A 12,296-nucleotide genomic window follows, 5' to 3' on the forward strand; every position below is an offset into this window, starting at 1 on the left:
AAAAGGATTTACTTCATCTGGCCCTAAATGGGCTACGGGCGATAATGCCAGTGGACAGTGTAGACATTGAACAGGAGTGGTGGGGTAGATATTGATTTAAAAAAATGCTTACTTCAATCACACATATATAACGTTACTTAGATGGTATCCGTGAGCAGCATAACTCAAAAAGAAAAAAACGGATGCATTGCAACTCTACAACAATATAGCTCTGACCTCAAAATGTTGGTGTGATTTGAACTTTCCATTTAATAATCCCTATACGAATTGGATATTTCTTAAATGAATATGGATGGCAACTATTGCTGATGGACTTAAAACACAGAAATGTCATTTTTGGTGTTTGGCTGTGGACAAAACTGCAACCTATGTAATTTGACTGGCGAGACTTGCTCCTCTCTTTGCACCCACCAAGAATCATAATTTAAATGCAGAGGAAAACGTCACTGGTATGACTTTCCTTTTTTCCCCCTATATACTATAACTGTACAATATTGTTGATTAGTGTACATTTTTTCTTGTTTTTTAACAAAAGAAAAAACAAAATTCGAAAGGAATCCCATTTATAGTGCGATATGTATTCATGCAACACAAACTTGTGCAAACATAAGAAAACGACTTACATGCTCAATGTTGTCACAGATACTGAATTACTTTGAAAAACAAGGGTAGTACCTGCCGTAGTTTATGGAAAACAATCCAGTTTTGCAAAATCTATGTTCATCATCTCCTACTTAAGAAGCACTTATTTGAATTTTCCATCTTTTCTTTCTTACCTGGTAAATGATCTGGAGATTTAAATTTGTAGGTGATGTTTCGACATTGAAGGATTTCTACTGTCAACTGCTCCCCGTCTGTCTTCATTTCCTTTTTCAACGCAACTTTCATTTCACCCATAACCTGCGTTTTGCCTAAAATAAAAAACGTTTTATTGTATCTGATTAGACTCCAAATGTAAAAGTTGCATGTAATTTTTGACTCTGACAATGCATACCTCCACATGTAAAAAAAGACTTCTTAATGTTTCGCATTCAAAGCAATCTTTGTTAACGCAAATCATCATCATCATCAAAAAAGTCTTTATTGCGATTACTCATCATGAAAGACAGAAAAAAATAACAAAATGCAAAATACAGCTGTGGGCAGTCATAAATACACATAACATTTATCGTTGCAAGTTACCGTTAAAAATATAAATATCTATAAAAAGATAAAATTCATTAAAACAGAATTAAATATATCATACGCAAAAGACTTTTACAAATGTCTACGAGACAATAGATAAAAACCCATAAAATTCCAATTTAAACATGCCAAGCCCGGGAATGTCAGGACTAAGTAATAAAGCCTCCATTTTTCTCCCGAATGGCCCAAGACCAGCTCAGAAACTTAGCTACCCCTATCACTACGGTATCATTACAACTAGTTTTCAATAGCCTTTTAGCAGTTAACGCTGAACTAGTTCCCAGGGATCTACATAGGGGTTTGAGCCACATGCTTCGCGGTTGTTGGTAGGCAGGGCAAACATATAGTAGGTGGACAATGTCTTCTGTACACTCCGGGCAGAAAGGGCATTTATCACCAGTAACAGGTTTCCATTTACATGTAAACTTCCTAAGCGGAAGTGTCTCAACTCGGAACTGGTGGTAAAGCTTGCGGTCTCTAGGTTTCGCTATAACATCCCAATAGCCTTCCAAACATGTTTCATCTTTGAATTCCCAGAAAACACTAGACAGGGATGGATTAGTCAAAGTGGAAAATCTCCTAACTTTAATATGATTCCAATAAGCTGCTCTATAGATTGCTTTTGGTAGGAATTCAGCGGACCCTGGACTGTCCCACAGGTCCTTCATCCCCATGTCAAAGAGCAAAGCTTTGATGCTATTTAACCATGGAATCTTATTCGAGCGGTGCAATCCCCTTACTTCAATCAGTCCCCTTGCAAATAGATGTAATTCTTGGGTTGTCCAAAGCCTTCTCCCGAAGACCAGCATCCTATACCGTGCAATATCCTCAATTGCAAGGCATCCACGATCTAACAGTAGAGGGATACGTGGGTGGATTTGGAGAGGCCCACAAGTGATCTTAGGAATTTATTCTGGGCTGAGGCTAAATGGGTTAGATTACTAAAATCAGTAATCACTTTAGTACTTAAAGAAAGTGCCAACAGCTGGTTTGGCCTTCACTTTCCATTGGCTCACGAAGTTCCTCTCACTTTACCTACAGATTAAAATTTCACAACAATATGCGTTAGTGAAACAAACTTACCATCGATACATGTTTGAGAATTCTGTTTTTTAAGGTACTTGGGGCCAGATGTACGACCTGCAAAATAGTGCCTTACAAAGTGTGACTCGCAATTTGCAAGCGCTATTTGGCATGTACAACAGTGTGTTTAACACTGTTTGCGATTCCCAATGGGGTCACAAATTGCGAGGCTCATGAATATTAATGAGCCTCTTGCAATTTGCATTTGCTAGACCATTGGGAATGACAGGCCACCTAAACAAATGTGTTAGGTTCAGTGGCATAGCTAGACCTACTGGTACCCGGGGTGGCCACTAAATTTGCCGCCTGTAACAGATAGAAGCGGGGGAAGGATTGTGGCGACTGACGCGCCACTTGTTCCAGGCAGGGTGCCAGCCGACTGACGACTTGTTCTCGGGGGCAGGGAGATGGTGGTAGTTGAAAGACACGACTTGCTCACCACTGCTGTCCTCAAAAAGACTGCCTGCCCCCCAGCTCGCCACAGGTTAGTTTTCGACCGTGGGCTGTATCAAGCATCATATGAAAGATCTATTTCACCCTCATATAAATTGCAGAACTGATGAACAGGATTTTTGTGAAATGTAATTGGTGTGCAGTGAGGAGCGGTGTGGATGTTAGGATGGCAGTGGATAGCATTTTGTGTTCACTTCCCACTACACTCAACATAGTTACTGGATAGAGCCATTTGTGGTTTTGCGTGAAAGGAAACTAGTACCCAGCTTGGAGGAGGAAATGGCATCAAAGGGATGAAATGAAAGGATCGGTAATGAGAACTGTTGTATATTAGAACAAGGTTTAACAGGTCTATGATAATAGACACCAGGTAAAAGACTACACCTAAGGTAATAGTCAGGGATAGGGTGCATATAAAGAATACCAAATGTTTTAAAAGTAAATTTAAAATTTAGACCCCCCCCCCACCCCTTTCAAAGTTGAAGAAGTAAGAGGTGATGTTGTAAGGATACATTGGAGTGAGTGGTGGAATTTGGAAACTGTAATAAAACACAAAGATTTATACCCTAAGGAGCAAATTGAATGAGGTAAGAAAACATCCGGGAGGATGCAGGGTGTTCCATGGAATACATATTGCAGTTGGGCAGCTAATGTTAATAGGGAAAATGAGACATAGATCGATGGACATGAAATACCACCTTTATTAATACATTTGCCCGTTGTGACCTTCACATCAAGCACCACTCGCAAATATGTAGCTAGGTAGGCCCTGAGATGTAGGCCCAGCAATTACTGATTGATACAGGTGGGAGGTTGCATAGCTGACAAGTAAACACTCGGGCTGGAAACTCTTGATCAATCCCACAGATAGGCGCAGCGAAATTACAATGGTCAGGGGAGATTGCCACAATAAAACACACTTGGCAGGGCGGTACACGCACTCCTAAAACACCACAAAGTCAGAGCCAGATGAGTTAGGAACACATAGCCAATCAGGACCTAGCACACATAGTGATCGCATGCTCCCCATGCCATACATCTGGACAGATTCACTACCTGCACACTGTTTCAACGCAAGGTCAAGACCCACCTGTAGTGACCATTGACCATTCATTTATAACTCCAAGAGCAACATGCAACATTCCTCTCCAAATTGGGCTTGCAGCACTGCTTGTACCACCCACGGAAGTAGCCTTTCAAACCTGTCTCAGGTCTCTGCCACTGTGGGGCCTGCGCGCACAGTTTACTGCCGCCATGACAAGACATATAAAGTGGTTGCCACGCCTGCAACTCCCCTTTTACTAAATATGTCTCCCTTAAGGTAGGGCCTAGCTAGGCCTATGGGCAGATTGCTGTGTAGGTAAAAGGTAGGACATGTGCCTTAACTGTGTGGCATGTCCTAGTAGTGACAACCAGCCTATTTGATTTCTCCCTCCTGTGAGGCATTGGGATTCCCTGATAAGTGCGTCAGTGGTCATTTCTGATCTGAGAGGGGTAGCGTGACCATGCTTCATATGTTTGAAATAGTAGTGATAAATCCTGCTTTATTGGTGAAAACAGATTTATTACTACTATTTTAGAAATGCCACTTTTAGAAGTGGGCATTTCATCGTGCTGATGTGTCTTTGTGCCCTGCCTGGATGTGTATTGACCGTCTGGTTCTGACTGACAGCCAGGTACAAGGGGGGTTGAAGTGTGTCCTGCCTTTCCAGGGTGACTCAGCGCTAGGCTGCATAGACCATGGTTGAATTTAGAGTAGTGGAAGAAACTGTCCCTTGCACCTGAATAGGCCTGGTCTGCATTTGGATTGGTGGGAGGAGTAGCACCCCCTCCTGAATAGGGCTCTGACTGTCCTCCACAAAACTGTCTCCACCCCCCTTTGGTGGGTTCTGCGGCCTAGGCTTTCAATGTGAATGGGGGTGTTGTGCTCCTCAATGTAGTGTTTGAAGTGCCCCGAGAACAAAGACATTGCACTATAAATACTCCAGGAGAGTATAGAAGACACTGAGCGGGGCTTGTAACCAGCTGATGCTGGCTCTACAGACTGCACCTGACCAGAAGGAACTGTCATGCTGCCAGGAGGAACCGCCATTGAACTTCCTTGTATGTTGTGCTGACCTGTGGCCGGTTGGGGCTTCAAGAAGGACTGCCAGCTTCTTTGCAAGGACTCTGTGTGCTGGCCTGCGGCATCCACCCTGGCGCCCCCAGTGACCTCCCAGTACTTGGTAGCCTGTCCTGTGGGTGTAAGAAAGCTTGAGCAAGTGCTTTAAGGTGCCTTTTTTCCAGCAGTGACTAATTTTTCCTTATTCTTAGGAGCCAGGAGTAGCCAAGCACAGGCTGCACATCTTGCCAAGATATACAGGCACCTGCAGTTTACTTTTGGGCTCAGCGCATGTGGAGGGCTTCATGCTGGGTCACTCTGCATTGTGGGCCGTTTTTGACTTGTATTTCCCACAGTGTTTTGATCACTGTTGACGGGGAAAGGATCAGTGTTTGAACTGATCCCCTGGCTGATTGTTGGCTCCAAGTGAGTGTGGAGCCATCTGATGGTCTTGGGCTCTCCTCAGTGTGCTGGGCTCCTGTGGCAGGAAAAGCACTCGTGGCATTGTGGACAACCCCCTTCAGTGGGGCCCTGTCTCAGGGAGGTGATTGTGGCAGCCGCAAACAGAACATAGGAGAGGCAGAGGGTCGTTGTCGATATAACCTCATGTGGGCATGGTCAGTGGAGGCATGAGCCTCCCAGCCACCCCAGTAAGACGAGCAGCGCGACACATGAGAGCCTCGCATCCTTCCCAAAGGAGACCAGCTGAGGGCTCCTGATGCATTGGTGGTGCTCCGCCCCCTTTCAGGCCGCAGAGACAACCGGGGGCGTGGGGCTGCTTACAGTCCCCGCTGCATTACTAGATTTTGCTGGAGGTATCGGGCTCATTTCCAGCCCCGCCGCAGGGCTGAAACATGTACAGGCCGGAGGCTGTGCCACTCCAGCCAGATTCCGTTGGCTGAGTCAAGGGGGGGACCAGGCTAGGTCACCCCATAGACAGGGGTAGTAAGTACTTTCCCCAACCCGTTTTTGTACATACCAGGGGACATAATTTTCCTGGCATCTCGGGGTAAATCACGACGGAGGACCCCGCACCTCATATAAAAAGAAGAGACACATCGGAGGTCTCAATTGGGATCGCTATTACCACATTTCTGGATGCAGGCGGGCAGGTGGCCCAGAAGCCTTCCAGGAAAGGCTCAAGATAGCAAGCATTAACTCAACAGTAGGATTATATGTGGAGTGAAGATGTTGTTATAATGTGCGCAACCTCCACACCTTTACTGAAGAGCATTACTGGTGATGTTATGACAATTGCCTGATTGGCCAGGTGATTTGTGTAATATATGTGACATCATGACAAGTGCCTAGTGACCCAAATGATTTATGTGATTGTAATCTATTGTGTAATTAGGAATAGTACAAAGGATATTTTTATATAACCTTGTGTGGAGTTCTTTTTGTGGTGTGCCTAGTTTGTCACTGGTTTGTGTTTGTGTTGCGCAAGCACATAACACATTGCCTCTGTGATAAGCCTGACTGATCTGCCAAGCTTCCAAGAGGGTGAGCAGGGGTTATCTTACTGGTGTAGCTCCCTTGCCCTGACTAGAGTGGTGGGTTCTGTCTGGCTTAGGGGCATATCCTGGTCAAACAAAAACCCCACTTCTAACATTGGTTGTCAGTGGTGAGGATAGGACTTGTGTTTGCGCAGTACCTCATTGATGTATGGTTGTCCTACAAACTCTGCATTTAGACAATCACATGTTTGGGTTTTTCTCCTGATTTATCACTCATTAGTCATTGTTTAATGTGTACTCCTGCTTCAGCTCATACGCCTAGAAGGCTTGTGTTGCAGTTGTGTATTTAGTGCCTTGCCAAAATGGAATCTACATTTGACCTAAATGACCTGTTGAAATACATTCTGGAGGAGTTAAAAGGGTTCTGCAGGGAGAGGAAAATAGTAGTGACTGCAGAAGACACCCAGCTAGGCCCTCATAAAGTCCTATTCAAGTAGCAAGAGGATGAACGGAAACATGAATACTCTGAGTGGAAGGGTTCCCAGTCCACACACCAAGAGGGTGGTGGTTCTGAGGGAGACGCTGGGGAGTCTGGAGAGGACGGTGGAAATGACTGGGCAGGGAGCCAGTGGGTTATAAAGACCATGTGGAGAGGGAGTCCCTTGCTGGGTCTAGTTCCAGGAGTAGTGTCCTCTCCCTTTCTCTGTCCCCAGAGGAGTTGGCGGACAGAAGGGAAGAAAGGGAGCATCAGCTGGCATTGGAAAGGCTCAGATTGGAACATGCCAAGGAGCTAGCGCAGCTGGTTGGGGAGGAGAGAAAGGCTGATGTGGAGAGAGCCTTAGCTCAGGAGAGGATGTTAATGTTAAGAGTGCATGGTTACCAGAGGTTTCATGGCGCTAATCATGCTTCAAGTTTTTGCCTTAGAACCAGTTAATAGGCTAATCCGAAAAGTCAAGTTTTGAGTGCCTTTCCGAAGCCCAGTAGGTTGTTACAGCTTCTCATTGTTACTGGGAGGGAGTTCCAGAGGGTGGTTGCCAGATAGGAGAATCTGCAGCCTTCAACACATTTAAGTTTTATAGTCGGGACAGATAGAAGATGAAGGTGAGATGAACGAAGATTGCGCCGGGGGACGTGCTTATTGATCATGGTCATGATGAATCTTGGGCTGTTGCCATGCAATGCTTTAAAGGCTAGGCACACAGTCTTAAATGCAGCCCGGTGCTCCACAGGAAGCCAATGGAGCTTGATCAGCAAAGCCCTGGCCAAGTGCCATTTTGGCTGTTTGTAAATTAATCTTGCCGCCTGGTTCTGAACTATTTGCAGACGTTTTAGCAAGTACTGAGGCAGACCTATGTAGAGGGAATTTGAAAAATCCAGCCGTGAAAGGACCAGCGCTATCACCACTTGAATTAGGGCTGAGTGAGTCAGCAAGTGGGCGATCTTCCTGATTTTGCGGAGCTGGTAGGGACTGGTGGAGATCACCGCGCCCACATGTCCTTTAAGGGAGAGGTCCACATTGGATACTACCCCTAAGCTTTTTACGGACAGGGACGCGGTGGGGGGGCCAGTTCGCTGGGCCCAAAATGTGGACCCCAACAGTCCTTGCTCTTCCCAGGCAACACCAATTCCGTCTTGCCTGGGTTGAGTTTCATATGGTTACTGTCTATCCAGTGCTGGATGTGGAGCATGATGGTTTGAAATTCTGCCGCAGCATTAGGGGAGTCTAAGGGGAACATCAGCTGGAGGTCATCTGCATAATTAAAAATGGTTACCTTCCGATTTTTCAGTGAGTAAAGCAGAGGCCTCAAATAAAGATTGAACAATAGTGGCGAGAGAGACGAGCCCTGCGGAACACCACAAGAGGTGGTCACTGTGGGGGCCGTAAAAGTGCAGAGACGTACTGCTTGCTTTCTTCCTGTGAGAAATGACTTGAGCCAGTTGTAGGCATGGCCTTGGATGCCTGCTTGCTCGACACAGTTCAACAGAATATTATGGTCGACCGTGTCGAACGCAGCCGACAGATTCAAGAGCACTAAGGCCTAAGGAGTCCCCCTATCTGAATTAGCTCTTAGTGTATCGAGGACAGCGAGAACTACCGCCTCCGTTGAGTGGGCTGGCCGAAAGCCCGCTTGATTTGGCTCCAAGTATTCTGTTTGTTCAATAAAATTCGACAGGCATCTGGCCACATGGGCCTCCAGAATCTTAGACAAACATGGGAGAAGGGATATAGGGCGATAGTTAGAGGGGATCAAAGCATCTGCCCCGGGTTTTTTCAAAAGGGGGACTATCGTGGCGGCCTTAATTGTGGTGGGTACCACCCCTTTGATGAGAGATTCATTCAAAAAGGGAAGGATGCTATGTGGTAGTGCTGTGAATATATCTTTAAGAGTGGCGGGTGGTCAGCAGTCATTAGGGGAGCCCGACTTAACCCGTGTTAAAAGGTCGAACAGGGTATTAGGGCAAAGGACTGAGAAGTAGTTCATAGTGGCCGAATTCCTGGAAATGTCGTCCTGGCATTCTATGTTAATCGGAGAAGAAATGCTGGACTTAATTATGGCGATTTTTTCCAGGAAATAATTGTTTAAAACATTACACATCTCTTGAGTGGGGGCTTGGTTAGGTAGTATTCTCTCATCACTGCTAAGCTCGCTAACAATTTTGAAGATTTCCTTGGTTTTATTATTCGCATTGAGTATTCTTGCTGAAAAGTGGGCCGCTTTGGCAGTCACTATAGCCTTTTTATACTCTGTGCGGGCCGACAGAAACTGATGTCTGTCTTCAATATTATAGCAGTGCCTCCATTTCCTTTCTAATTGTCGAAGCTTTAATTTTTGTGTTTTTAATTCAGGGGTAAACCATTTGTGAGCATCATAATGTCTAGTGCAAGAGAACTTAGTCAAAGGGTCATGTCTGTTGCTAGCCGATCTTAACCAGTCTGCAATGTCAATATCCATAGCGTCGACGTTTGAATTAAAGAAGGGAAGAGAACCAGCCAGAGTGTGAATACATTCTTGTTTGTCAAGAGTTCTCCACTTTCTTTTTAGTCCTCCCCCAACCTTAGGGGGCTTCTGCCTACCATTGAGACTGAGAGTGAAGTCAATCAGATGGTGGTCCGACCAATTGCAAGGAAATATCAGAGGAGATGACATAGTAAGGTTGTGGGACCAGATTTGATCCAGTGTGTGTCCTTTTATATGGGTAGGGGAAGATAGAAGCTGAGCCAAGTCCAAGTTAGAGAGCAGTTCAGCTAGTTCTGTTGCCTGTGGCCCACCACGATCGTCATTAACCCAGTAATTCAGGTCCCCTATAAGTAATACCTGGTGTGATTCATCACAAGATTGGCTATTTGTTCACTTAACAAGAGCGGGAAAGAAAGCATAGTCTGAGGGGGGCGGTAGATAAGCACCAGTACAAAAGATCCTACTATGGAGTCCAATGAGATGACCATATTCTCTACGTTAGATAGTTCCAATGGGGTCATGACGGTGAATTTGAATTTCTTATGTATAATAGCAGCAACACCCCCGCCCGATTTACCTGGGCGCCTGTTAACGTTCAGAATGTAATATTCTGAGGGGAGGGCTGCTAAAATATCAGGTATAGAATCTGCGGTCAACCAGGTTTCAGTGAGCAGCAGTACGTCTGGCTTTTCTGTAGAGAGCAGCAAGAAGACGTCCAACTGATGCTTTACCAAGGTCCGGGTATTAAGATAGAGAAAGCAGAGGCTCATGGATTTGACTGGGATAGGACAGCTGGTGGGGGGAACGTGGAGATTTTGGCAGGGAAGTATAAAAGGGCCAGTTTCTTTTTTTACAATATAATTGGTCCGGATACGATTTACTACCTCAGAGGGCAGCTGGGTGTGATGTTGCGCCAGTGCTCGTAGTGCCGAAGGGGAATAAGTAAAGATTTGACATGGGGTTGTGGCCCCTGTGGGCGCGGACGGGCGCAGACGGGCTTGCCTTTGTCACGCCTTCGGCACGCCATCGGCGCGTCCACTGCGCTTCTGCTTGTGAGAATACATTTAATGCCCGGCCTCGCCTCCAAGCTCCTCCTACTGCCGGCCGATTGGTTGAGGCCTATCGGTGGGGGAGCTGGATGAGTGTCAGGGAGAGGCGTGGAACAATTCTAAAGCGCCCAGAGTTCGCAATTCGGTAAGGATTTTAAAAATCTTCAAAGTACAAAGTGAGGATTTTAAAAACGATTCACAGCGCAAAGTATAATTTTAACATTAAAACAAAAGCGCCAGCATCTCAGGTCCGCGCGGCAGCTAAAGCACAATTGCCCCCTTCCTGTGCTGATTTGAATTTCAAGGCCCGGCCTCGCCTCTAAGCTCCACCTCCTACCGGCCGATTGGTTGAGGCCCATTGGTTTGGGAAGCTGGATGAGCGTCAGGGAGAGGCGTGGAACAATTCTTTTTTTTTTTTAAACTTTATTTTTTGTATTTCTGAACAGAAAAAACATATTACATTCAGCACGTGAGTAACCCGTGGATGCATATACATCAGGCAGTGAGATATCCATGAAAGAAGTGTAAACCATATAGATATACAGTAGTTTTTTCCCTGAGGGCATTCCAATCAACTGTAAATGCGTATCTGAGTCTAAATCATAGACATTGCATACAAAAGCATAAGGGACTAGCACAGCATTTCTCTATGCTTCATAGTGACATGCATCCATTCTGTAATAGCGACTGTTCGACAGAGTGTTATTATCCATGCACATATCTACCGCCTATAAATAATTATATCTTCTCCGCCATACTCTCCTCAGTTTCTTGGCTCTCCACTTCCATGCGTTCCCTTAGAGGCGTGGAACAATTCTAAAGATGGCAAAGGGAGAGAGGGCCTTTGCCCGAGAGAAACTAGCTCTCGAGGATAGGTTGTCCCCTGAGTGTAGTTTCAGCCTTCTGGATTCACCAGAGAGGGTGGAGTCCAGTGGTGGCAGCAATATTGTGTCCAGTGTAGAAAGTTCCACTCCCAGATCCCAGAGCGTGGGACCTTTTTCCCAGGAGAATGGTGTTACCCCTGAAGGGTATAGGTTGAAGTTTGGGGCAGTAGGAAACTGTCTCACAAGTCTTGGCGGGTGTTTGTGGAAGAATGTTATGATACACTGAAGGGATGGGCGACGGGTGGCACAGCAAACAATTTTGAAGGGCTTTTCAAACTGATTGTCAAAGAGCAGACGTTACGTTGTTGTTCTCCAGAGCTACGCCAACACCTGTTGGAGTGTGAGTTCTCTGAACCCAGGGATCTTGTACAGGAGGCATTCCTCTGGATGAGTACCAGAGGATCTGGAAAGACATTTGGGAGTGATCCTCAGGGGAGTGGGTCAGATATTTCCCAACCGACAGTGGTGGGGAAGGTTAGAAGGAGCCCAGTACTTATGATGTTATGATAACTGCCCGATTGGCAAACTGATTTGTGTAATCTATGTGACATCATGACAAGTGCCTAGTGGCACAAATGATTTATGTGTATCTGATCTAATGTGTCTTTATGAATAATACAAGGGATATTTGTATGTAACCTTGTTTGGAGTTCTTTTTGTGGTGTGTCTACTGTGTCACTAGTGTGTGTGTGTGTGTGTTTATGTGTGGCGAAAACACTTTACACATTGCCTCTAGGATAAGCCTGACTGCTCTCCCAAGCTACCGAGGGGTTGAGCATGGGTTATCTTCAGTGTGTAACTCTCTTGCCCTGACTAGAGTGGTGGGTATTGCCTGACTTAGGTGCATATCCTGGCCAACCAGAAAAACCATTTCTAACAGTATTCATATGATAAATAATTACTATGACATATACTAAAATAGAACATGGTGATAGGTTTACTTGAGGAGTACGCCTACTGTACATGGAATCAAGAACCCATTCCAAAACTGTACTAGAACATCTTGTGAATAAATGTTAGAATGTGATTTATTAGTAGGTGTAGGTCAGTACCTACAACTAGCAATAAGTTCACAATCACAATAACAATATAAGGTCCAGTCAAGGTCTCAATAAATTATCCCC

The 12,296-nt window shown here is 45.4% G+C and overlaps 1 protein-coding gene across 1 annotated transcript in view; it reads right to left on the reverse strand.

The window, feature by feature from the left end:
- PCLO (piccolo presynaptic cytomatrix protein) overlaps positions 1-12,296 on the reverse strand; it is a 1,621,199-nt gene that overhangs the window by 94,990 nt on the left and 1,513,913 nt on the right. The window contains exon 24 of the mRNA XM_078674179.1: positions 777-911. Within this exon, the coding sequence (XP_078530305.1) occupies positions 777-911 (135 nt within the window). The remainder of the gene's footprint in view (positions 1-776; positions 912-12,296) is intronic.

This window comes from Lissotriton helveticus, chromosome 1_1, assembly GCF_964261635.1.
Source record: "Lissotriton helveticus chromosome 1_1, aLisHel1.1, whole genome shotgun sequence".
NCBI lineage: Eukaryota > Metazoa > Chordata > Amphibia > Caudata > Salamandridae > Lissotriton > Lissotriton helveticus.